This window comes from Taudactylus pleione, unplaced genomic scaffold, assembly GCF_031769625.1.
Source record: "Taudactylus pleione unplaced genomic scaffold, aTauple2 ptg000757l, whole genome shotgun sequence".
Taxonomy (NCBI): domain Eukaryota; kingdom Metazoa; phylum Chordata; class Amphibia; order Anura; family Myobatrachidae; genus Taudactylus; species Taudactylus pleione.
Window position 1 is genome coordinate 3,753,906 of NW_028285159.1, and position 23,455 is coordinate 3,777,360.

The 23,455-nt window shown below is 46.7% G+C and overlaps 1 protein-coding gene across 1 annotated transcript in view; it reads left to right on the top strand.

Annotated features, from left to right (window-relative positions):
- SH3GL2 (SH3 domain containing GRB2 like 2, endophilin A1) overlaps window positions 1–23,455 on the top strand; it is a 173,829-nt gene that overhangs the window by 107,861 nt on the left and 42,513 nt on the right. Inside the window, exons 2-4 of the mRNA XM_088457317.1 lie at window positions 2,646–2,714; window positions 13,052–13,124; window positions 13,490–13,633. Of these exons, the coding sequence (XP_088313443.1) occupies window positions 2,646–2,714; window positions 13,052–13,124; window positions 13,490–13,633 (286 nt within the window). The remainder of the gene's footprint in view (window positions 1–2,645; window positions 2,715–13,051; window positions 13,125–13,489; window positions 13,634–23,455) is intronic.

Here is a 23,455-nt window from a genome sequence, read left to right on the forward strand (position 1 = left end):
CTCCTTCTCCATGCGGTGCAGGGGTTGTGCAGCCTGTTACTATAAAGCACAGCCGCTGACAGTCCGCGGCCGCCGCTCCTTTGCAACGGTTGGGGGGGGGGAGCGAGCTTTCCCTGTTCTGACACCCATGGATATGTCCTTAGAGCAGCTACGAGCGATTCAGTCATACACATTTCAGTTGCTTCTTACTGAAGGCTGAATGAGTGTTACTGGGTGGTAACAGAGCACTTGCACATAAAATAAGCCTTCTGTGGGCTTGTAGCCAGAGTCGTATCTTCTGCACCTAGCTTGGGTTAGGTGTAAGTGCTGTTACTAGTTATGCCCGGGTGGTACAATCGTCTAGATGAGTACGGGCAGAAAGTCACATAGTGCTTACAATCACTCTAGGCATCTGGAATTGTGACTCAAAATCAGGCCCTTTTAGCATTTGTTAGAATTTCAGGACATCTATTAATGGCCAACCCACATACTCAAGCTGATTTGTTTAAGATGCAGCTGTTTAATACCATGTGGCCAGATCACTTCCAGCCTGACTGGCGCAGGTAAGTGTTATTTGGGAGCTGACACATACTGTAGGGTGATAGGGGGCGGGATGTACTAAAGGAAAAATGCGGTAAAAACCCCATTTTCTGTTTTTTTGACCGCATGTCCATATGTACTAAGCCCCGGCCACACTATTATCAATGCGGAGTTACCCTATAGAAGCCTATGGGCTTCTTACCGCATCCCGCATCTGACGCCTCGCAGTCGCCCAGCACTAGCCCCCACTCACCTGAGTGTCCTGGTTGCCGGCCCGTGCTCCTCCTGGTTCCTCCGCCTCCTCCTCCTAATCTTCTTCCGGGTGCAGGGAGGAGGAAGGGGAGCCAGGACTTCCTGCACAGGTCACCAGCAGGAAGTTCGGGGAGTTCAGAGGGGGCGGGATCCCACGGAGACCCCCGCACCTGGCGTCGGCTGCTTGGCAAAGGACAGCTCTTATCACAAGAGCTGTCCTTTGTGATACTAATCGCATATGTTAGTACATATGTGATTAGTAAGGTTGCGGTGACTGGCGGAATGTTCACCGCAACCTTAGTACATCCAGCCCAGGGTCATCTTTCAACTGCATTTATTACATATGTTATATCCAGGTCCCACATACTGCAATTTTAGGCCAATATCTGTATTATCATATATAGTATTGCAGTAGGTGTGGCATCAGGATTTTTATAATATGTGTTTGCTTGTTTTGTACAACATGTATATATGTTTTATTTCTGAAGCACCACTGGGTAAGGAATTAAAGGAAGGGTAACACTATATGAAATACTTTACAATGCAAAGGAAATACGAAAGTGCTTTGAGGAAAAAAAAAACCAGCTGACCTTGTCTGAAGAGCTTGATGTCGAATTCAGATATTTTTTCAATATAGTTTTTATCTGAAGAATACATTGATTATAGAGTTATAGTTTTTCATTGGTTACTTTTCAACATGGCCTTATTTTAAAATGTATTTACAGTATTATTGTTATGAAATTACTCTTCTAAGCTTTCTTTACTATTTTCTTTCAGAATACAAATATCATTATAATTGTAGTTCAGTTCTTATTTTGGTCAGTAAGCTATTTTATGCGCTAGGTTGTTGTCAGCCATCCAGTATGGAAGTCAACATTACATTACAAGCCCAAAAACTTGCCATCGCCATTACAAACATTTACAAAACTGATAAATGGGTTTGAAGATAGTTTGCTCAGGTTAATTTGAACATTTATAGTCTGGAAATGGAGACATGCTACAGAGTTTTGAACTGGTATTAGATTGTGAACAGGACTAAAGCTGGGTACACTCTACAAGATGTATACCCAACACGACATCGCCGGTGACGGGACCCTGCATGCAGCAAGTGCATACACATTTGCCGATGCATGATGATCATGGCAGCTAGCGATCGGACAACATATCGTCTAGTGTGTGTGTGTACCTAGCTTAACTGTGACAAGGTTCACTCACCAGAAGCCCAGGGTTCAATGGGAATGCAGGCCATGCTTGGGTTCTCTGGCTTGGAGAGGATCTAGGCTCAAAATAAGCCTCCTCTGTGAGGTAAGGAGGTGGTGCAAGAGGGGGAAAGCAGCACACTTCGTAGGAGAGGGACTGACCCTGCGAGTGCCACCTTGTAGCACTTCTTGCCAATGGATGCCTTTCAGTGCTACAGGATTCAATAGTGATTGTTTTTGACAAGATTACCATAATGGATTAAAACAATACGGACATTTAGGGGTAAATTTACTAAAGTGAGAGTTTTTAGAAGTGAGTTTTAAAAGTGATGTTGCCCATAGCAACCAATCAGATTCTAGCTATAATCTTCTAGAAGGTGAATGTTAAATGTTAAGTAGAATTTGATTGATTGTTTGCTATGGGCAATATCACTTTTAAAACTCACTTCTAAAAACTCTCACTTTAGTAAATTTACCCCTTAATGTTTAAATGTAATTACATTTAAAACTTGCCCTTTCACGCAAGTGGAAAGCGTGTAAGGAATTACATCAGCTGAGATGTTGCAGACCTCATTGTATTGTGTTAATAGCTTATTTTGACAAGTGATCTCTTTAGGGAGAGAAAACAGTAATCTATGTGAAGTGTACTGATTTGTCATTATGATTTTATTACAGAAAGTGAGTGAGAAAGTTGGAGGGGCTGAAGGCACCAAGCTAGATGAGGACTTTAAAGAAATGGAGAGGGTAAGTAGTGTTCCTTCCCACACATCTGCCTCTGCACATCGACTTGTATTTCCCAATTTACTCATCCTTTCACTCTATACATATATACATACATGTGATTAACCTTTTCAATAATTTTACATCTGAGCTTAAGACAAAGTTTAATATTTATTTTATTACATGATATGTCAGGAATTGTAGACACACCTATTAATTATACAGGTACCACTGTAATTTACCAGTAACATAACACTTCCATTTAAACCTCTGTTTCAAATCTCCTGCTGCCTGGCTTAAGCCAGTGAGTAAATGATCACATCAGCCAGGCTCTGGGAGCTTTGGTAACAATTGCTTTTCTGACTAACTCACTAGCGCCTCTTCTCATTAGCAAGAGATTCATACCGAAAAAAAGACATGGCTCAAGTACTGTAGCCCTCAGCAGTAGCTGCCAAGGGGAAAAAATGTCAATTGTGAAAGCCATGTCTGAATGCCCTGGGAGTGCACTGTAATATAAGTAACCAATTGGTGCATTGACTGGAATTTTGTATGGAGATACAACTAATGGACAGAGCGGTGATGAGGTGGTGGTCTGTGTGGTGGATTTCTACTTTATGTCTTACCTCTTGGAGATTGAAGGCCGTGTTTATCTTCACCAACCAATTGGGGGACTCACATGCTCACTGCATCTAGATGCCTGATCTTGGGCTTCCAATGGCGAAATCAATAAAAAAATTAAATATTAATTTAAAAAAAAGTAATAAATATGTTTAAAAAAAAAAATAGAAAAAAAAGTATTATTTTAATATACAGTATTTCCTATAAGAAAAAATACTTTATTTAATCTGCTATTGCTATCCAGAAATGACAGGCATTAGAGTACAGCAGGCAGTAGAAATAACACCGCTGTCCTTCTTATATATTAAGTGGCCAAATTATTATGACCACCAGGCTAGTGTTGGGCCAGAATTTGCCCTTAATATGGCATTAATTCTTCTAGGCATAGATTCTACTATCCACACAAATCAAAGGGTCCAGACACTCCCATGAAAACATGCCCTAAACCAATATGTTGCCTCCGCCAGCCTGAAGAGTCATGACAATGATATAAGGATCCATGCTTTCATGCTGTGTCTCCATATCCTCACCCTACCATCTGCATGATGTAATTGAAAATGTGATTCATTAGACCACATGACCTGTTTTCAATCATTTACTGTCCAGCTCCAGGGCAAACTGGAGGCATCTCACTCTGTTTGCAGCAGATAGCCATGGCGTATGAAAAGGCCTTCTGCTTCTGTAGCCCATACTGTTCGTTCAGCGGCCATCTGAATTGGTCCATGATTCAGATTCTATGGGACTGAACAAGTCTGCCCACTCCATTCCGCTCAAGAATCCAGTAGCCACACGAATTCCATTTAGACCCAGATCTTTGTCTGCCGGTCCACTATTGTGTACACTTTAACAACTGTTGCCCTTGAACATTTCACTTGTGCAGCTGTTTTGCTAATGTTCGCATCTCTGTTGCGAGCGCCAACAATCATTCCACATTCAAAACCCGTCAGATCATGTTGTTTACTTAATATTTCCTTAGTGATAGATTCATTAGGCTATGCATGCCTTCACCTAAGCATTCTTAAACAGATTGACATCCTACATCAGCATTATCTGCAGAATAACTACCTTGCTTATAATCGCCTAGTGGTCATAATAATTTGGCCAGTCATAAAACATCCCATTTTCGCAGAATTTAATTAATAGACCCCTAAGGCTTTTGGCAATAGTGTTCTGGGTTATAACAAACCCATCTTCCAGAGTTACATTTTTGTGTCGCCCCTGTAATTTTGGGCAGGTAAACCCACCGAAGTAATATTTTAAGGGCGGGAAAAGTTTAAAAATACATATGTGTTGTCAGTGAGGAACTGAATAGCAGTGCCTTCCTCCCCCTGCTTGCTATGTGCCGCTAAATGAAGGATAATGAAGAAAATTGTACCTTTTACAGTTTTAAATATAATAATGACACAACAAAGGATTGCAGTGAAGTTAGCGATATAATTTGTAACTTAATTATGGAGCACAAAGAAAATTACAAATAGACAGCAGAGAGGAAATGTGGGAAACTGTGCTATAATAGTTTGCTGTGAGCAACCCAGAGATGTGTAATTCTTTATTTCATAACCCAGGAATATAATTATCCCCACAACAAAGTGGCTTTTACAATTATGGCTCACACCACGCTGACTAAAGCTGTGACATACACAATGCAGGTGCATCACAATGACCCCTTACTCACAGCACCACATGTGGTATTTAGGAGCCCGGAGTCACTGAAATTCTGTCTTGCACTATGTCATTAACACTCCTGCTGTCTTTCCCTTATATCTCTGACAGGAAACACACAATCCCCTGCCAACATGATAACAGTGAATGTCTCTCCATCTTCATAAAGATAAATTTGCTAGTATCTACAGTACATTGAACTTGAACGCATTGTATTTATTTGAAAAACGATATGGTCTTTATTATATGCTTATATAATATTATCCTCTCTAACCACTAAAAATATAAAATGAAGGATGAGTCCCACTCATCTTGAGAATTACATGATTTCAAATGGTAGTAAAACTCGCCTAACAAACCTTCCATTGCTGGTAGCTGTTGCTGGATGGACATGATAACATCATTAAGCTCTGTCCCCTCACAGCAAAAACACTGCAGGAAACTGTAAAGTGCCAGGGAATTAAAGAAGGCACACTAAAAGGGATATATCTCTGCAAACCTGTCAACCAGAAACACAAGGGTAACCTTGTTTAATATGGGAGAACCTCCTCTTTCTACTTCAGGTTCCATAGGGTATCCACAGGATACCTTGGGGTATAGGTGTGACGTCAGTCGCAGGGCACCAAAGAGTCAAGCCTTCAGCCTCCCAGGATGCACCAGGTCCCCCTCCTATACCCCGCCCCCGGGCCAAGGCACCTCAGTTTAGTTTGGTGCCCGGCCGGAGTCGGGTGCACCTGTTGGAGTGGGGGCTAGAAGAGCCCCTGAAGCTTTTTCTTCATGCAGCTGTGGCTGCACATCTGGATGAACAGCATGGACAGTCAGTCCTGACGTCCATGCTGTCTTCCCTACACCCCGCCGGTACCAGAACGCCGGTACTGATCCGGGGATGCTGGTGGGCGTCTGGGGTCACAGCTAGCGGTGACCCCAGATGCTCTGGACCATGGCCGGATTCAAGGGGGACAGAGGTAAGCAGCGGGGTCCCGCGGTGGGTCCCCGCTGATCACATGGTCCTAAGTCCCCAGGCAGGGGGCTCCCTGGGGACTGGCTGCAGCGTGGAGCCAGGCGACCAACCTGCGCTTCCACTACCCCCTGGGACAGCGGACCGCAGCAGAGCGGTAGCGCTGCGGCGTCCCAGGGGTTAAATGCATGCCAGGGGAGCGCGCCTTCCCTGTCTCACAGCCGGCGCCTCCCCCGCTGCACACAGCCCTCTCTGCATGCTGCCGACTGGTCCTGTGGCAGCGCTCCTCCCCCAGGCCAGCCTCCTCTCTGCTCCTCGGCGGCCATCTTCTCCAGAACGCATGGTGAACGCTGCTGGAAGCGCTGGACGGAAGCATCGTGGTCTGGGTCCCCCCGCATACCTCTCCTCCGCTGTGGCTCAGGTCTGTGTATGCAGCGCTGTGTCCTACCAGGCCCTGTGTCTGTGTAGTTGAGTGATCAGCGCTGTTAGTGCAGGAATTGTTATTTCTCTGCATTGTATGTGACTGTGCTAGCGCTGCCTGTAACTTTTCTTCTCTAAACTGTCAGCTTTATTACTGTCCCTGTTCTTCTGCTAAAGCCCTTGCGGTGCGGTGCTGCAGGGTGGTCTCTCGCCTATTTAATACTTAATTGGTGAGAGAGGTCACATACGTGGTGCCATCATGTCTGAAAGTGATTTTCCCCTCCGGCTACAGTGTACCACGTGCAAAGTACCGTTAGCGGAGGGGGAGGGTAGCGCGGAGGGCCTTTGCCGGCAGTGTTTGTCCATGGCGCGGCCTATTACGGTTACAGCACCGGTACAGGAGCCGCCCTGGGCTTGTTTCGCTCAGGCGTTAACAGCTTTAGTGGGCCAGTTAGCTCCGCAGCCCGCGTTTACTCCGATGGGTTTGTCCCAGCAGTCTGTGGTGTCGTCACCCATGCAGGGGTTCCCACGACAAATGGTGGTACCCCACAGTTTCCCTATTTCCCCGCTCCCGGGTTCTCAGGAGCCAGCGTGGGTTAACTCCCTGACGAGTTCTGTACAGCACTTGTCGGATGTGTTGCAAGGGGAGTCTGTGATGCGGCCTCATAAAAGGCCGGTGGCGTCTCTGTCCGCTCCTTATGAGGATGACGAAGGGACGTCTGATGATGGGGAGATTCTGGATCCTTACGATCAGGAACCTCTCCATACTAAGGACGCTGATGCTAAGTCCAAAGTATATATTCCTGGACTTATTCGGGCGGTCCGCACAGCCTTGGTGATTGAGGACGCAGTTCCCCCAGCGGCTAAATCTAAGTATGCCTTTTTCAAAGATGTGAAGGGCGATGCCACAGTCTTTCCTCTTTCGGGTCAGTTGGTGGACCATTTAGAGGAGGCGTGGAAACAACCTGGCAAAAGATACCAGCCGCAGAGACGCCTGGCGGTGGCTTATCCGTTCGCGGATAATTATTTTGCTAAGTGGGAATCCCCTCCACAGGTGGATTCTCACGTGACCCGTCTTGTCCGTAGTGCCACATTGCCGATGCCATCCATGTCCTCCCTTAAGGATGCTACGGACCGCAAGGTAGAAATCTGCCTGAAGTCCGCTTATTCCATTGCAGGGGGGGCAGCACGGCCGGCTATGGCCATTTGCTGGGTTGCCAGAGCGATGGAGCGCTGGGCGGATTCATTAGAGGCTTCTTTTGAATCCGACTGTCCGGCCGAACAGGCGGAGTTGATTGGCAATCTCCGTGATTCGACCACCTACATCAACGAGGCGGCTCTAGACATTAGTACTCTGGTGTCTAGAATTTCTTCAGCAGCGGTAGCTGCTCGTCGCACCTTGTGGCTGCGATCCTGGAAGGCGGACGCAGATTCCAAGAAAGGTCTGGAAGCGTTGCCGTTTACCGGAGAAGTTCTCTTCGGTCCGGATCTGGATAAGATTGTGGCCACGCTGGCGGCAGCCAAATCGGCTTGTCTCCCGTCGGCCGCTGCTCCTTCTGGTTCGGGACCATCGTCCTTTCGGTCATCTAGGGCCCAGGGCAGGCCCAAACCACAGTCGTTTCCTCGACAGGCTGGCCCTAAGAAATCGGTCAAGCCCCGGTAGCAGGCATGGCGTACCAGACGTCCGGCCCCCAAGCCAGATGACAAGCCTGCGGCCTGACGGTGCGGGCCTCCCTTTGGGGGATCCCAGGGTGGGAGGCCGCCTGCTACAGTTCGCCCAGTGTTGGTCGACCACTACGACAGACACTTGGGTTCTGGAGGTGGTTTCCCACGGATACGCCCTCTCCTTCCGGCACAGACCCCCGGCTCGCTTCTTCACCACGGGTCTCCCATCAGACCGGAACAAGGCTACGGAGCTGCGGAAGGTATTGCACACTATGCTCCAGGCTGGAGTTATAGTGGCTGTTCCATTCTCCCAGAGGGGCCAGGGTTTCTATTCAAATCTATTTTTGGTACAGAAACCCAATGGGTCATATCGTCCGATTCTCAACCTCAAAGCACTCAACAAGTCTTTGCGGGTCCCGAAGTTTCGGATGGAGACCCTACGGTCCATCATTCTGGCGCTGGAACCTGGGGACTACTTGGTGTCATGGGACATACAGGACGCTTACCTGCATGTCCCTATTCCTTTGCGCCATCAACAGTTCCTCAGGTTTGCAATCCGCAGCGACCACTTCCAGTTTCGGGCGTTACCTTTTGGCCTGGCAACAGCACCACGCATTTTCACCAGGGTGATGGCGGTCATGGCGGCTTCTCTGCGGCTGCAGGGAGTCCGCATGTTGCCGTATTTGGACGACCTGTTATTGGTGGCAGGATCTCCAGAGCTCCTGTTACGCCACTTGGACCTGACCATTGCACTGCTGCAACGGCACGGCTGGCTAATCAACTGGCAGAAGTCCACTCTAATCCCGTCTCGGAGGATTCTGCATCTTGGAGCCTTATTGGACTCGGGACAGCAAAGGATCTTCGTGACGGAGGACAAGATCTCTGCTTTACAGTCAAGGGTGCGCAGTTGCCTGCACAGCCGCCGGGTGTCCTTACACTCGGCGATGAGGTTACTGGGCTCCATGGTGTCGGTGTTCGACATGGTGGAATACGCCCAGTTTCACTCCAGACCTCTGCAGCACCTGATCCTGTCCAAGTGGAACGGGCTGCCTCAGTCTCTGAAGTCCCAGACGATTGTGCTCACCCAGGAGGTTCGCCTGTCCCTTGCGTGGTGGTTACAGACGACCCACCTCAACAAGGGACGTCCGTTCTGGGTTCCAAATTGGGTCCTGTTGACAACGGACGCCAGTCTTCGGGGCTGGGGAGCAGTTTCGGGTCCACACTTGTTCCAGGGCAGGTGGACGCCGACAGAAGCGGAGCTTCCAATAAATATCTTGGAACTCCGTGCGGTCTTCAAGGCTCTCCAGCAGGCACAGCGGTTTCTCCAGGGTCGCCCGGTGCAGGTCCAGTCGGACAACGCTACCACCGTGGCCTACATAAACAGGCAAGGAGGAACTCGCAGTCGGGCGGCTCTCGTAGACGTCTCTCGGATCCTGGTTTGGGCGGAGCGCAATCTTCCGGCCATATCAGCGGTCTTCATCCCGGGAGTGCTAAATTGGGAGGCGGACTTTCTAAGTCGCCAGGATGTTCATCCGGGGGAATGGTCCCTGCACCCGGACGTTTTTCAACTACTGGTGGACAGGTGGGGTCTTCCAGAAATCGACCTCATGGCGTCCCGGCACAACAACAAGTTGCCGGTGTATGGGTCTCGCACAAGAGACGAAGGGGCGTCTCTGGTGGATGCTCTGTCCGTCCGGTGGACGTTCCGGTTCGCATACCTGTTCCCTCCGGTCTCCCTTCTTCCACGGGTAATCCGGAAATTCAAACAGGAAGGAGGGACGCTCCTGTTGATAGCTCCCGCGTGGACCAGACGGCACTGGTTCTCAGACCTTCAGGGTCTGTCCGTGGACAGTCCTCTGCGGTTGCCGCTACGACCGGACCTTCTGTCTCAGGGTCCTTGCCTTCACCCGGACCTGACTCGGCTGTCTTTGACGGCGTGGCTGTTGAGACGGCCATGCTGAGGTCCCGGGGGTTTTCCAGCTCTGTGGTGCGTACCATGTTACGAGCTCGGAAACCGTCTTCCGCGAGGATATACCATCGCGTGTGGCATACGTTCTTCCAGTGGTGTCGACCGAGAGATTATGCACCGCGGGAGTTTCGTCTGTCTCGGATTCTCGCCTTCCTGCAAGCGGGACTAGATCATGGGCTTCGCCTTGCTTCTTTGAAGGTACAGGTTTCGGCCCTATCTGTCTGGTTTCACCGTAGGATTGCTACAATCCCGGATGTGCGCACCTTTATGCAGGGTGTTCTCCGCATTCAGCCGCCCTTTGTTCCACCTGTGGCGCCTTGGGATTTGGCTGTGGTCCTGAGGGCTCTCCAAGGACCGCCGTTTGAACCACTGGGCTCAGTGGATCTTAAATGGCTAACAGCTAAGACTGTTTTCCTTCTGGCCATTGCTTCGGCCAGACGTGTTTCTGAGTTAGGGGCTCTTTTTTGTAGACCCCCTTTCTTGGTTTTTTATGGGAACAGGGCAGTGCTCCGCACTCGGCCCGAGTTTCTTCCCAAAGTTGTTTCCCAGTTTCATGTTAACGAGGAAATAGTTGTTCCGGCCTTTAACTCACCGGGTCTTTCCGTGGGTGAGGCCTCTTTGGATGTTGTGCGGGCCTTAAGGACTTATGTTGACCGCACTTCTTCGTTTAGGAAGTCGGACGCTTTGTTTGTCCTCTATGGCTTCCGTAAAAAGGGTTGGCCTGCTTTAAAGCAAACTTTGGCAGCCTGGATCCGTATGGCTATTTCTGAAGCTTATCTTCATGAAGGCCTACCGGTCCCTCCTTCTCTGAAGGCTCATTCCACTAGGTCTGTGGGTCCTTCGTGGGCAGCTCGACGTGGTGCCTCGGCAGTTCAGATCTGCAAGGCTGCTATGTGGTCTTCTGTCCATACCTTCGTGAGGTATTACAGGTTTGACACCTTCGCCTCTCAGGATGCTTCCTTCGGGCGGCGGATTCTCCTTTCTGCACAGGAGCGTCCCCACCCTTAAAGGATACTGCTTTGGGACATCCCCAAGGTATCCTGTGGATACCCTATGGACCCTGAAGTAGAAAATATGAGATATGGTAAGAACTTACCCTTGTTATCTCTATTTCTACGAAGTCCATAGGGTTCCACAGGACTCCCGCCCTGTCGCACCTGTGCTGCAGATGGGCTTTGCTCTGGTCACCGGTTTTCCGTCTCCCTCTGGTGAGAATGTGATTCTTGTATGTGTCCAGATCTTTGTTCTCTCTCTTCCTTCTCCTCCTCCGGCCTATGGCTTGGTAACTAACTGAGGTGCCTTGGCCCGGGGGCGGGGTATAGGAGGGGGACCTGGTGCATCCTGGGAGGCTGAAGGCTTGACTCTTTGGTGCCCTGCGACTGACGTCACACCTATACCCCAAGGTATCCTGTGGAACCCTATGGACTTCGTAGAAATAGAGATAACAAGGGTAAGTTCTTACCATATCTCATATTTTAAAGCGTTGTTGGAGGTGGTCTTGACAAATTATTCTCTGGTGATCATGTACGATCACTAGGGAATAATCCTTGCACTGCAGATATCATTAAGAAATCCAAGGAAAGAGATAGATTTGCCACCTTAATGGCTTCAATAAACTGAGTACCCTCATTTCTCAAATGTTGTGGCCCCTTCGTTTTAACCAAACATTATCACTCTGCACTACATAAACAATAGTAGAGCCAGACGATGAGGTGGAGGCATTATGAATGTTTGATCGCTCCCATCCTGGCATCTGCAAACTCAGGAACATACTCATTTGAAAATAGGGAAGTTCCCTCATTCAAAAGATGTGGCCCCAAGTAGTTGTTATCTGGTGATCAACAGACATAACACCTTACACTACACAAATCATTAAGTAATCCAGAGATGAAAGGGTTCTAATGCCCAGATCTCCCCCCATTCTGGTATCTATAAGGAGTATCCCCATTTGGGGCTGACTCCGAGTCAGATTCAGCAGTGCCTGTGTTTGCGTCCCTTGCGTAGTCGTGTTTGTGACTTTTTGCTATTACTAGTATAAGCAAATTCCTGGTGTACATTAGTGTGTCTGAATGTGCAAGGACTGCTACGTCCACTTTGTGTGTCTTTAGACACAACAATCCCGCTTGGTGCATCTTTCGACACAATCATCAGACGCACCATCCATACTTGCACCAGCCCCGTGCTAGGAGCGGAATCTCGTTTAGAGAATGGCTTCCAATGTACACAATTTAGCTTCTGAGTTCGCAACCATTATACTTGTAGTACTACTCAGGCCATTCCATATTACAGTATATCTAGATAGAAGCAGATAAGTGTCGGGTTAATGTAACTAATAATGAGCAGAGAGGGCCACCACACTTGGGGCCTGATTCAGAGGTGCACGGAGTCGTGGCCACAACTGAGTCTCCTTGCCGAGCCGTGGCAACAATACCCTGCAAATGCTAGTTTCAGTCTTCTCCTTGTGTACTAAAGTGCTCCGGAATGTGCCAGCCCTGAGACTCTCACATTTAGTGCCCGCGCACGCTGTAACACCTCTGGTGGCTCTTAGCAATGGCTGATGCAGTGTCTCCACCTGAACATGGCCTCTGCGGCTCTGCTTCTGAGAAGACAGCAGCTTTCACTGACACTCCCACTACACCCCCTTATATTACCCACACAACATATGTTTCTGCATTCACTTCAGGCCACCTCATAGCCACCACCAGGGGACACCAATGGTGCCAGTTCTGTTACCAGCGGTCCTGTGCACAAGCGTCTGTGTGTCTGTACACACTGCATGTGCCGTAGGGGTTATCCGAATATTTTGCAGATGCGTAGTAGCTATTAAGCACTGAGCTACATGAACATCACCATTGCGTGCAGTTATAGAGCTCCTCAGAATCAGCCCTTATGTCTTTTGTGTCTTATACTGTAATTTCAACTTAGGAAAGTTTCAAGTATTGCTAATGATCAAAAAATGTGTCTATTAATATATTTAAGGTAAATACTATTTATAGGTAATATTGTGTTATTTTTCTTATTAAAAAATACAAATCTTCAGCAACTTTCTGTTTTTCTCTTTTATTTTAGAAAGTTGATGTGACCAGTAGGGCTGTCATGGAAATAATGACCAAGTCAATAGAGTATCTGCAACCTAATCCAGGTAATCATCGTTTAATATGATATTACTTAAAAAAAGAAAAGGAAATGAGAAGGGGGTAAAGTCAAAAATATGATATGGGGAAAGTGAATGATTCTTACCACCTGATCTAAACATAGAATGTCATCTGTGCAATAGATGGGCTGCACTGGAAGGGTATTAATACATTTCAATTATTATTGAAGGGGGATTCGATTTGATCTACACATATTCATTGAACTGTATTTATTTTTGTCAGTATGGCTTTTTTTTAAACGAGTATTAAATTTTTTAGTTTGTAATTTTAAATAATTGACCTTCATGTGATGTGAGATCCAATAACTTTTATTCTGCCTGTGTTTTGTTTTTGATCCTTTTTTAATCTATAGCTTCTCGAGCTAAACTCAGCATGATTAACACAATGTCAAAGATACGAGGACAAGAAAAGGGACCCGGGTACCCTCAAGCTGAAGCCTTGTTAGCAGAAGCAATGTTAAAGTTTGGGAGAGAAATTGGAGATGAATCAAACTTTGGTAATTTAGTTTTTTTTTTTGTTAGACTTTTATGTGTTACAGATGAGTTATCATACACTGAGGCTTCAGTCACGGCAAACAGCCCCTGTTGGCGTGCCAGGCCCCGCGCGACTTCCCTGCACTGAGCGTCTTGTTTGTTCATTCGCAACTATTAAGCTACTGCAAACAACAAATCTATTCTGTTAGATTACACTGATCAATTTGATGTGATACATTTGTACTACAATGCAGCGGTTATGGCTTTTTCTCACGCCAGGTTACACTGTGCTTCGCCTACGACTTTGTATGTGTGTAAAACCAATGCCTGTGGTGAAAGTCGCAGCCCAGTGTCTCTGGTACACTGTGAGCGGCTTTTTGCTGCTTCTGCAATGCAGAAATAAGATGCAAAATTTAAAGAAAATTGGGTAAGCTACATCTCTCAGCGTGGCTCATTCACACCGGGCGTCTCACGCTGTATGGCGTTTCGAGGCTAGGTGTATGAGGACACATCAGTACATTGTATTGTGTATGTTATAGTGTATATGCAACGATAATAATGCCTTCAGCACATGATCTGTCCATGATATCAGGCCAAATGGGGTTTAAATTCTATAAAATGTCTGATGTATGTCTGTGTGCAGCACTGGCCATTGGGCATAACAGTGGGTTATGAGGTTGTAAATCTGTATAGGGCTGTAATGTGGTGCATAGAAATATGTTATACTATTCACAGTGCTCTATAGATGGACATATGATTGATGGGCTGAAGCCTTTTCTGTAAGGCACAGGAGGCATGGGGTATATGCGGTATGCATTAGGCTGTTATGCTGACCATGATTATGGCACTGCATACTTCATATATTGTTTTTCACTATATGCACGCACTTTTTCCTTTTTAGGATCCTTCCCTCTTGCTATCCAGTAGACCCTTTAGATGCCAACCCCTGATTACGTTCTCCCTTAAATCACATATGTTGGATAGTACTGATATCGTAGTCATATTTAATCAAATCTATATGGAATAAGTGGTCTTCAGGCACAGTAACAAAATAGCTTATAATATCAACAATGATGCATCTAAAATTATCAACATATCATTTTGGAAGATGTATCTGAAATATTTCCTTTAATACACAGAGAAAAAGTGTCCATATAGTCAAGTAAATAAGAATAGTGTGTTTAGGCAGCAGATATGGAAACATTCATCAGTAGACCACCAACTGGTGATTTACTCACATACCTAATGGACATAGGACACAGGCCTGGGGTCATAGCCTGGGGGAAAATTTTCAGCAGAGGGAGCTCTAATTCACATAATGAATGTAATTACCAGTGTCAGTTTGGTTGAGGGATGTACTACAACTATTTATTTTTATTTATTACCAGTTATTTATATAGCGCACACATATTCTGCATATTTGGTCATTCACATCAGTCCCTGCCCCAGTAGAGATTACGATCTATATTTCCTATTACATTGTTACAAGGGGGGCGTACTGTTACAAGTCGTGTCACGACTTGACCCTTTCTGACAGCTTTCCCAGGCAGGACGGGGTTACTCCTGTTGCTCCTGTTGCTAGGCGATCGGCGTGCCTCAGGAAGTGATTTCTCATCCACAGGTGCAGCTTGATTGAGTGCTGCAGCCTATTTATACTCACTGAACTATTGCACCTGTGACACCAAGCAGCTCCTGGGCTGCCATCGTCTTCCAAACGGCTTCCTAGCCGCACCAAGTAGCTCCCGTGCTACCACCAATCTCCAAACGTCTTCCTAGCCGCATCTAGCAGCTCCCGTGCTGCCAACGTTCACCATATGGCTTCCTAGCTGCACCAAGTAGCTCCCGTGCTGCCACCATTCTTCATTCGACTTCTTAGTCACTCCAAGCAGCTCCCATGCCGCAACATCGGCATCATCGCCGCAACATCGGCACACTTGCCGTACCATCGCCTCTCAAATCCATTTTCATACCCTAGACTTTATCTGCGGCTATTGCCGCAACATCGGCACCATCGCCGCAACATCAGCACACTTGCCACACCATCGGTATCATTGCCATATCATCGATGCAATTGCCAACTCATCAGAACTATTACCTATATCAGCTCTAACTGTACACTTCATCTCTTGAATTCCCTTGTACCTCTGTGTGAGCGTCTACTACTCCGAGCGTAAGTCCAGGCGGCCACCTAAGTACCGGTAATCGTATTATAGTTCTAAGGGAGCAACGGGCGGTTGTTATTGGTGAAGATCTCGCTAGCCGGGTTCTAGGGGTCTCACATGGAGCAGGCAGTGGGATTCATAACATTATAGTCGGCCCAAAACACAGGTACACTTGGAATTAGATACAGAAAGAGTCATATCGGAGTTATAGTTTCTGCATCATGAAGCAGGGACAGTGGACCTCATTCAGACTCGCTCGCCAGCGCTGAGCGCTCGCAAGCGGGTCGATGTGTAGGCCCTGCGCACGTGCAGCGGCCCCATTGCGTATACGCAAGCCCCGGAGTGAGAGAGAAATTCTCTTGCACCAGAGCTCACTACAAAAGGGGCGGCTGTCGATGTTGATCGACAGCTCGCCCCGTTTTGTAGGCATGGTGGGGGGGTGGTTTCACAAACGGAGGCGTTCCTTAGGAACGCCTGCCATTTTGTGGACCGCCGCACTGACATCAGCAATGATGTCAGTGGGGAGCTTCCTGCTCGATCAGATTGCGGTTGCCGAGACCCAACCTTAGGGTATCGTCGCAAGCCCCGATGGTCGCGATGGTCTTGACCATCACGACCATCAACCTGGTCGGTCGCTAAAGCTGTGGGTGGTAACGCACAGCTTAGCTAGCGACCAGGAGGCCGCACTTCAAAACCCAGGCGGCCACCCTCATTCAGAGCGACCGCTCGCATTTTGCGAGTGCCTCTGAATGAGGGCCAGAGTCCTGCCCAGGTGCTTGCAGCCCAGATACAAACTCTCACCCAGAAAGTCCAGGAACTCATTATACAAGTTGAGAAAACCGTTCTCCGGTACATGCTGCTCCTCATCTTGAACCAAAGGTAAATTTGCCAGATCGGTTTTCTGGGGATCGCCGACAGTTTTTAAACTTTCGGGAAAGTTGCAAGCTTTATTTCCGACTTCGTACGATCTCTTCAGGGACTCATTTGCAGCAAGTGGGACTGGTAATCTCTATCCTTCAGGGGGATCCACAGACTTGGGCCTTCGAACTGCCTACAACCCATGCGGCATTACAGACTGTCGAGGCTTTCTTTACAGCCTTGGGCCTTTTGTATGACGACCCGTACCGTGCTGCTTTGGTTGAATCCAAATTGCATACCCTCAAACAGGGTCAGAAGGTAGCGGAGGATTACTCGTCAGGGTTCCGCAGATGGGCAACTGACTAGTTGGAATGTTCAGGCCCTACGTAGCCAATATTGTCTTGGTCTTTCTGAGGCCATCAAGGACACCCTTGTTCAACATTCACCTCCTGAGTCCTTGGATGATCTTATGCAACAGGCCATTAGGATAGGCCGGCGGCTACGGGAATGTAAACGAGAACAAAATCTTCCCATCAAATAACCTTGTTCTCTGGATTGGGTTCCATCTTCGGTCACAGAGGAACCAATGCAGATTGGGTCCTCTCGCCTATCATCAGAAGAGAGACGCAGAAGAGGATCCCTTGGCCTCTGTATGTATTGTGGGTGTCAAGAGACATATTGTGAATAATTGTCCGCTCAGACTGGTAAAAAGACAGGGCCTAAGTGTTCGGGAGGATTTACACTTGGGTCTGGCATCTATTACTTCCAAGAATTCTGTTTTAGTCCCAGCAGTCATCCATCTCGCTAATGCCACTTTGTCTACTTTAGCCTTCCTTGATAGTGGGGCGGCAGGCAATTTTATGGATTATCATTTCTTTTGCACCCTGGGAGTTCCAGCTGTCCCCTTGGAACAGAAAATTTCGATCTGTGGTCTGGACGGAGGCTTGATTTCTTCAGGACATGTGAAGTTTAAGACGCCACCTCTACGTTTTTTGGTAGGGTCTTTATACTCAGAGACTTTGTTCTTTTACCTCTTAAATTGTCCTTTGGCTCCAGTCATTCTAGGTCTTCCATGCCTTAGGGATCACAATCCGGTGATTAATTGGCAATCTGGTGAAATAATCAAATGGAGTCAGACTTGTCAGAATCATTGCTTGACTATGCCTATTCAGTCCGTACTTCCTACGATTTCTGAGACATCTATGGCCATTCCGCTTCAGTACAGGGATTACGCTGATGTTTTCTCCAAAAAACTTGCGGATGTTCTTCCTCCACATAGGTCTTACAACTGTGCTATCAATTTGATACCCAATGGCAAATTACCCAAAGGTCGGTTGTTTTCCCTCTCAATACCGGAGAAAAAAGCTGTGACAGAGTACATCGAAGATGTCTTGACTAAAGGATTCATCCGTCCCTCAAAATCACCACTGGAAGCTGTTTTTTTCTTCGTGGGGAAGAAGGATGGGTCTCTTCGTCTCGGTATTGATTACAGTGGACTCAGCAATATTATGGTAAAGACTTCATACCCGTTACCTCTCATTCCGGTATTGTTCGATCAGCTGCGTCAGGCTAATATCTTCTCCCAAGATTGACCTCCAAGGGGCATATAACCTGATTCGAGTCAAAAGTGGAGATGAGTGGAAAACGGCCTTCAGTACTCACTCCGGACATTATGAGTATCTAGTCAAGCCTTTTGGCTTATCTAACGCTCCAGCAGTTTTCCAGGACCTGATTAATGACGTTCTTCGTGACTTTTTGGGGGTATTCGTGGTCGTATACCTAGATGACATTCTCATTTTCTCCCAGTCGCTGGACCAACATCATCAACACGTACATCAAGTTGGAAAAATTTTACTTTGACGTCACTCAGGTCTCTTTTCTGGGATATACCATCTCGTCCTAGGGATTTCAATGGATCAAGGGAAAGTCGAGGCTATACTTAAGTGGGACCAACCAACTTCCCTTAAAGCCATCCAGCGGTTCCTCAGCTTTTCTAATTATTATCGCCGATTCATTAAATCTTTTTCCAGCATAGTGGCACCCATTGTAAATTTAACCAAGAAAGGAGCGGATACCTTTAACTGGCCAATTGAGGCGATCCAGTTTTTTAAAACTCTCAAAGTTGCTTTCACTCAAGCACCTGTTCTTCGACATCACGATCCTGACCTTCCTTTTATTGTAGAGGTAGATGCCTCAGAAGTAGGAGCGCTCCTGCTCCTACTTTTTGTCACAGAAAGACCCGACAAATAGTAAGTTGCACCCATGTGCATTCTTTTCTCGAAAATGTTCCCTTTGCTGAATGCAATTATGATGTAGGAAATTGAGTTGCTAGCTATTAAATAGGCTTTCGAGGACTGGAGACACTGGCTGGAACGGCCAAACACTAGATTTTGATTCTTACTGACCACAAGAACCTATCCTATATTCAGTCTGCTAAACGGTTGAATTCCCGGCAAGCTCGTTGGGCATTATTTTTTACCCAGTTCAACTTCCTCATCTCCTTTCTTCCTGGTTCCAAGAACATCAAGGCTGACGCCCTATCCTGGAGTTTTGAACCAGTACTACAGACGTCCAGGTCAGACGAAGCTATCATCCCAGACACTTTCTTCCATTGTGCCCTCACTCGTAATCTGGCAGATCTGATTCGGGCATCTCAATCAGAGTCACCTCTGGAGAAGCCTTCTGGTCGTTTGTTTGTGCCAGAGAAGTTTAGAAGAGCAGTTCTGCTGGATTTTCACGCTAGCCGAGTTTCTGGTCATCCAGGTATCAGTAAGACTTCGGAGTTACTCTCCCATTCTATTTGGTGGCCGTCATTGACTAAAGATGTGCGTGAATTTGTCTTGACATGTGAGGTATGTGCCTGGAATAAGACACCTCGGACAGCTCCTTCAGGTCTGTTACTTCCACTTTCCATACCCAGGAGACCATGGACTCACATCGCTATGGATTTCATCGTTGATATCCCAATATCTGCTCGATGTTCTGTTATCTGGATGGTGGTGGACTGATTTAGTAAAATGGCACACTTCATACCATTGCAAAAACTTCCTTCTGCTAAGAAACTTCCAGCCTGTTTCTCCAACACATTTTTCGGGTACACTTTTTGCCAATGGATATTGTGTCAGATCGAGGATCACAATTTGTGGCACAGTTTGTGGCACAGAGTGTTCTGTACTTCTCTGGGCATTGATCTTAATCTTTCTTCAGGTTATCATCCGCAGTCCAATGGACAGACTGAGCGCGTTAATGAGTGTCTGGAACAGTATCTATGCTGTTATGTTTCCAAGTGTCATAATGATTGGGTATCAAATCTGCCGCTTGCTGAGTTCGCTTTTAATAATTCATGCCACTCTGCATCTTCAGTATCCCCATTCTTCTGTGTTACAGGGCAACATCCGAGGTCAAATGCCTTCGACTCCGGATCACCAGCTTCTTCTTCTGTCTCTTGGCTCCAACATATTTGGGGCAAGGTTCATCAAAGCCTTCGGAAGGTATCTCACCGCTCCAAAGAATCTGTTGACAAGCATCGGAGGTCGTGTTGTTTTAAGAAAGGTGATTTGGTTTGGCTCTCCACCAAAAACATCAAGCTCCGTCAGCCTACACAGAAGTTGGGTCCCAGATTTATTGGTTCATTCCGAATTATTTCACAGGTGAAACCAGTAGCCTTCAAACTTCAATTGCCCAACTCTCTCCGTATTAATAATACTTTCCATTGTTCTTTGCTTAAACCGGACTTCTCGTCAGCCAAGTTCAAATCTAGGTACTCGCCCAGGCCTGCTTCAGTTATGGTCTGTGGTCAACATGAATTCATTGTGGAGTAAATTTTGGACTCTAGATTATCCAGGGGTCGCCTGCAGTTCTTAGTCCACTGGAAGGGCTATGGACCGGAGGAATGTTCCTGGGTTCCTGATACTGCTTTACATGCTCCCAGGTTGAGAAGATGTTTCTTTCAGGATTTTCCAAATAAACCAGGTTCTGGGGGTTCTTCAACTCCGCGTCAAGGGGGGCGTACTGTTACAAGTCGCGGTCACGACTTGACCCTTTCTGACAGCTTTCCCAGGCAGGACGGGGTTACTCCTGTTGCTAGATGGTCGGGACGCCTCAGGAAGTGATGTCTCATCAACAGGTGCAGCTTGATTAAGTGCTGCAGCCTATTTATACTCACTGTTCTGTTGCACCTGTGCCGACTGTGGATTTCATCAGTTTAGCTGCATGGGCAGCTTTTGTTCTCTCCATGATATTGTTTCCATTCGGCTTCCCAGCCGACACCAAGCAGCTCCTGGGCTGTCATCGTCCTCCAAATGGCTTCCTAGCCGCATCTAGCAGCTCCCATGCTGCCACCAATCTCCAAACGGCTTCCTAGCTGCATCTAGCAGCTCCCATGCTGCCAGTGTTCACCATATGGCTTCCTAGCCGCACCAAGTAGCTCCTGTGCTACCACCAATCTCCAAACGGCTTCCTAGCCACATCTAGCAGCTCCCGTGCTGCCAACGTTCACCATACAGCTTCCTAGCCACACCAAGTAGCTCCCGTGCTACCACCAATCTCCAGACGGGTTCCTAGCCACATCTAGCAGCTCCCGTGCTGCCAACGTTCACCATACGGCTTCCCAGCCGCACCAAGTAGCTCCCGTGCTGCCACCATTCTTCATTCGGCTTCTTGGCCGCTCCAAGCAGCTCCCATGCCGCAACATCGACACACTTGCCGTACCATCGCCTCTCAAATCCATTTTCATACCCTAGACTGTTTATCTATGACTATTGCCACAACATCGGCACCATCGCCGCAACATCAGCACAATTGCCGCACCTTTGGCACACTTGCCACACCATAGGTATCATTGCCATATCATTGATGCAATTGCCAACTCATCAGAACCATTATCTGTATCAGCTCTAACTGTACACTTCATCTCTTGAATTCCCTTGTACCTCCGTGTGAGCCTCTACTAAACCGAGTGTAAGTCCAGGCGGCCGCCTAAGTACCGGTAATCGTATTATAGTTCTAAGGGAACAACGGACGGTTGTTATTGGTGAAGATCTCGCTAGCCTGGTTCTAGGGGTCTCACATGAAGCAGGCAGTGGGATTCATAACATACATGCACACACACTAAATGTGCCTATACACATAGCAATGTGCTCACAATCCCACGATGTGTACGATTTCCCCCTGAACTCTCCCCGGCAGTCGTGGGCACGATTTGGTCTGAAAAAGCTGCCAATTTGACACACGATCTATCGTGCCTCCTAAACTATCCAGTGCGTCGTGACTTAAGATTGTCAGATCTGCCCTACAGCACGGCAGATCTGAAGATGCGATGTGCGACCTGCAGGGATGCGCATAGCATCGTGATCGTGGACTCGCGATTTGGGCACATTTTACATGATCTATTTTTCCGATGCATTGGAATCGGCCATATCGGGTAAAATATCGCCATGTGTGTAGGTACCTTTACAGTACATACCTGTACCCCTTTTACACCAAAATCCCGGGTCCGACCCTGGAATTTGAGCACTGGTCAATCCCGGGTCGAACCTGGCTTCAGACACCATTTAAACTGTACCTCGACCCAGGTTGTTTCCGGGTTGGCCCCTTTTACACTGAACCCGGGTAATCCCTGCTTTTCCCTATAAATTTACTTTTTTAAGAGTTGACAAAGATGGTTTAAAATAAAAGGCAAAATGATTGTTCTTCCAAACAAGTTTTTTGTTTATTTGGGTTAAAAGTTGAGTTTTTTTGAACATTACATTTGCGCATATATTGATGTTTTAATGTACAGTTTTAACATAATCTCAAAATGTTGTAGATATCTTTACTGAAGTTTAACATAACCATTGCCTGATATCATGTAGAGTTCACTGTAGGTGCAGGTTGCTGATTGTGAGGACATATTTTAATGTCTAAGCACCAAATATCACATATGTATCTACAGTATGTAGTTATACTAACAATCTACAATTAGGCCCAACAAAATTAAAATATGCCCTTATCACTAATCAGCACCCTGCATCTAGAGTGAACACCATCCTGTTGGCTGATGCAGGCAGCAGGTCCTGCAAAATTATAAACTATATACTTTACAAAAGTATAAAAACAGTATAAAACGGGTGTCAAGTATCGAAAAAAAGGGATTTGCCCTCCAGCACACTGCAGCAAAATCAACAAAAAAATACTTAAATCCTACATGATAATAGAGATTCAGAGGTATTAGTTACATACATTTGCAAATATATGAATAAGTGCCAGGCCATCGTCAAGGCTCCTCTATACTGGCGTCCCTAACATTAAGGGGTTCACGTCCAAGAAGAAAGGTACCCCAAAAAATTCCAGCCAAGGACCATCCCCAGGGCATCACACGAAAAGGGGAAAAAAAAGGTGATAGTGAAGTTTAAAGGATAGATGTGTAAAGATAAATCAATAAGTGTTAATGAAATGTGAAAGAATTAAAATGACATAAATAATAAACAAACAATTAGAATAGTGATAAAAAATATCTATGTGAATTAAGTGGTGATGCCCTGAAAAAGCTCCAGCCAGAACAACTCCGGGGGCCCCATTCCCAAACGAGGTGTCAAGTATCGTTTGGCCTGACAAGGAGGAGATCCCGGGCCACAGTATAAAATGGTGCATTGTAACGCACGTTACATATATATATGGATATATATATATATATATATATATATATATAAAAGAAAAGTGCCTTTCGGGTCCCTGCAGACAAAACTAGATACAATACAAAACTACAAAATACAGTATAAAAATTGTATGTGACAAGTATCGTTTGGCCAGATTCCGGGCTACACTATAAAATGGTGCTTTGTAATG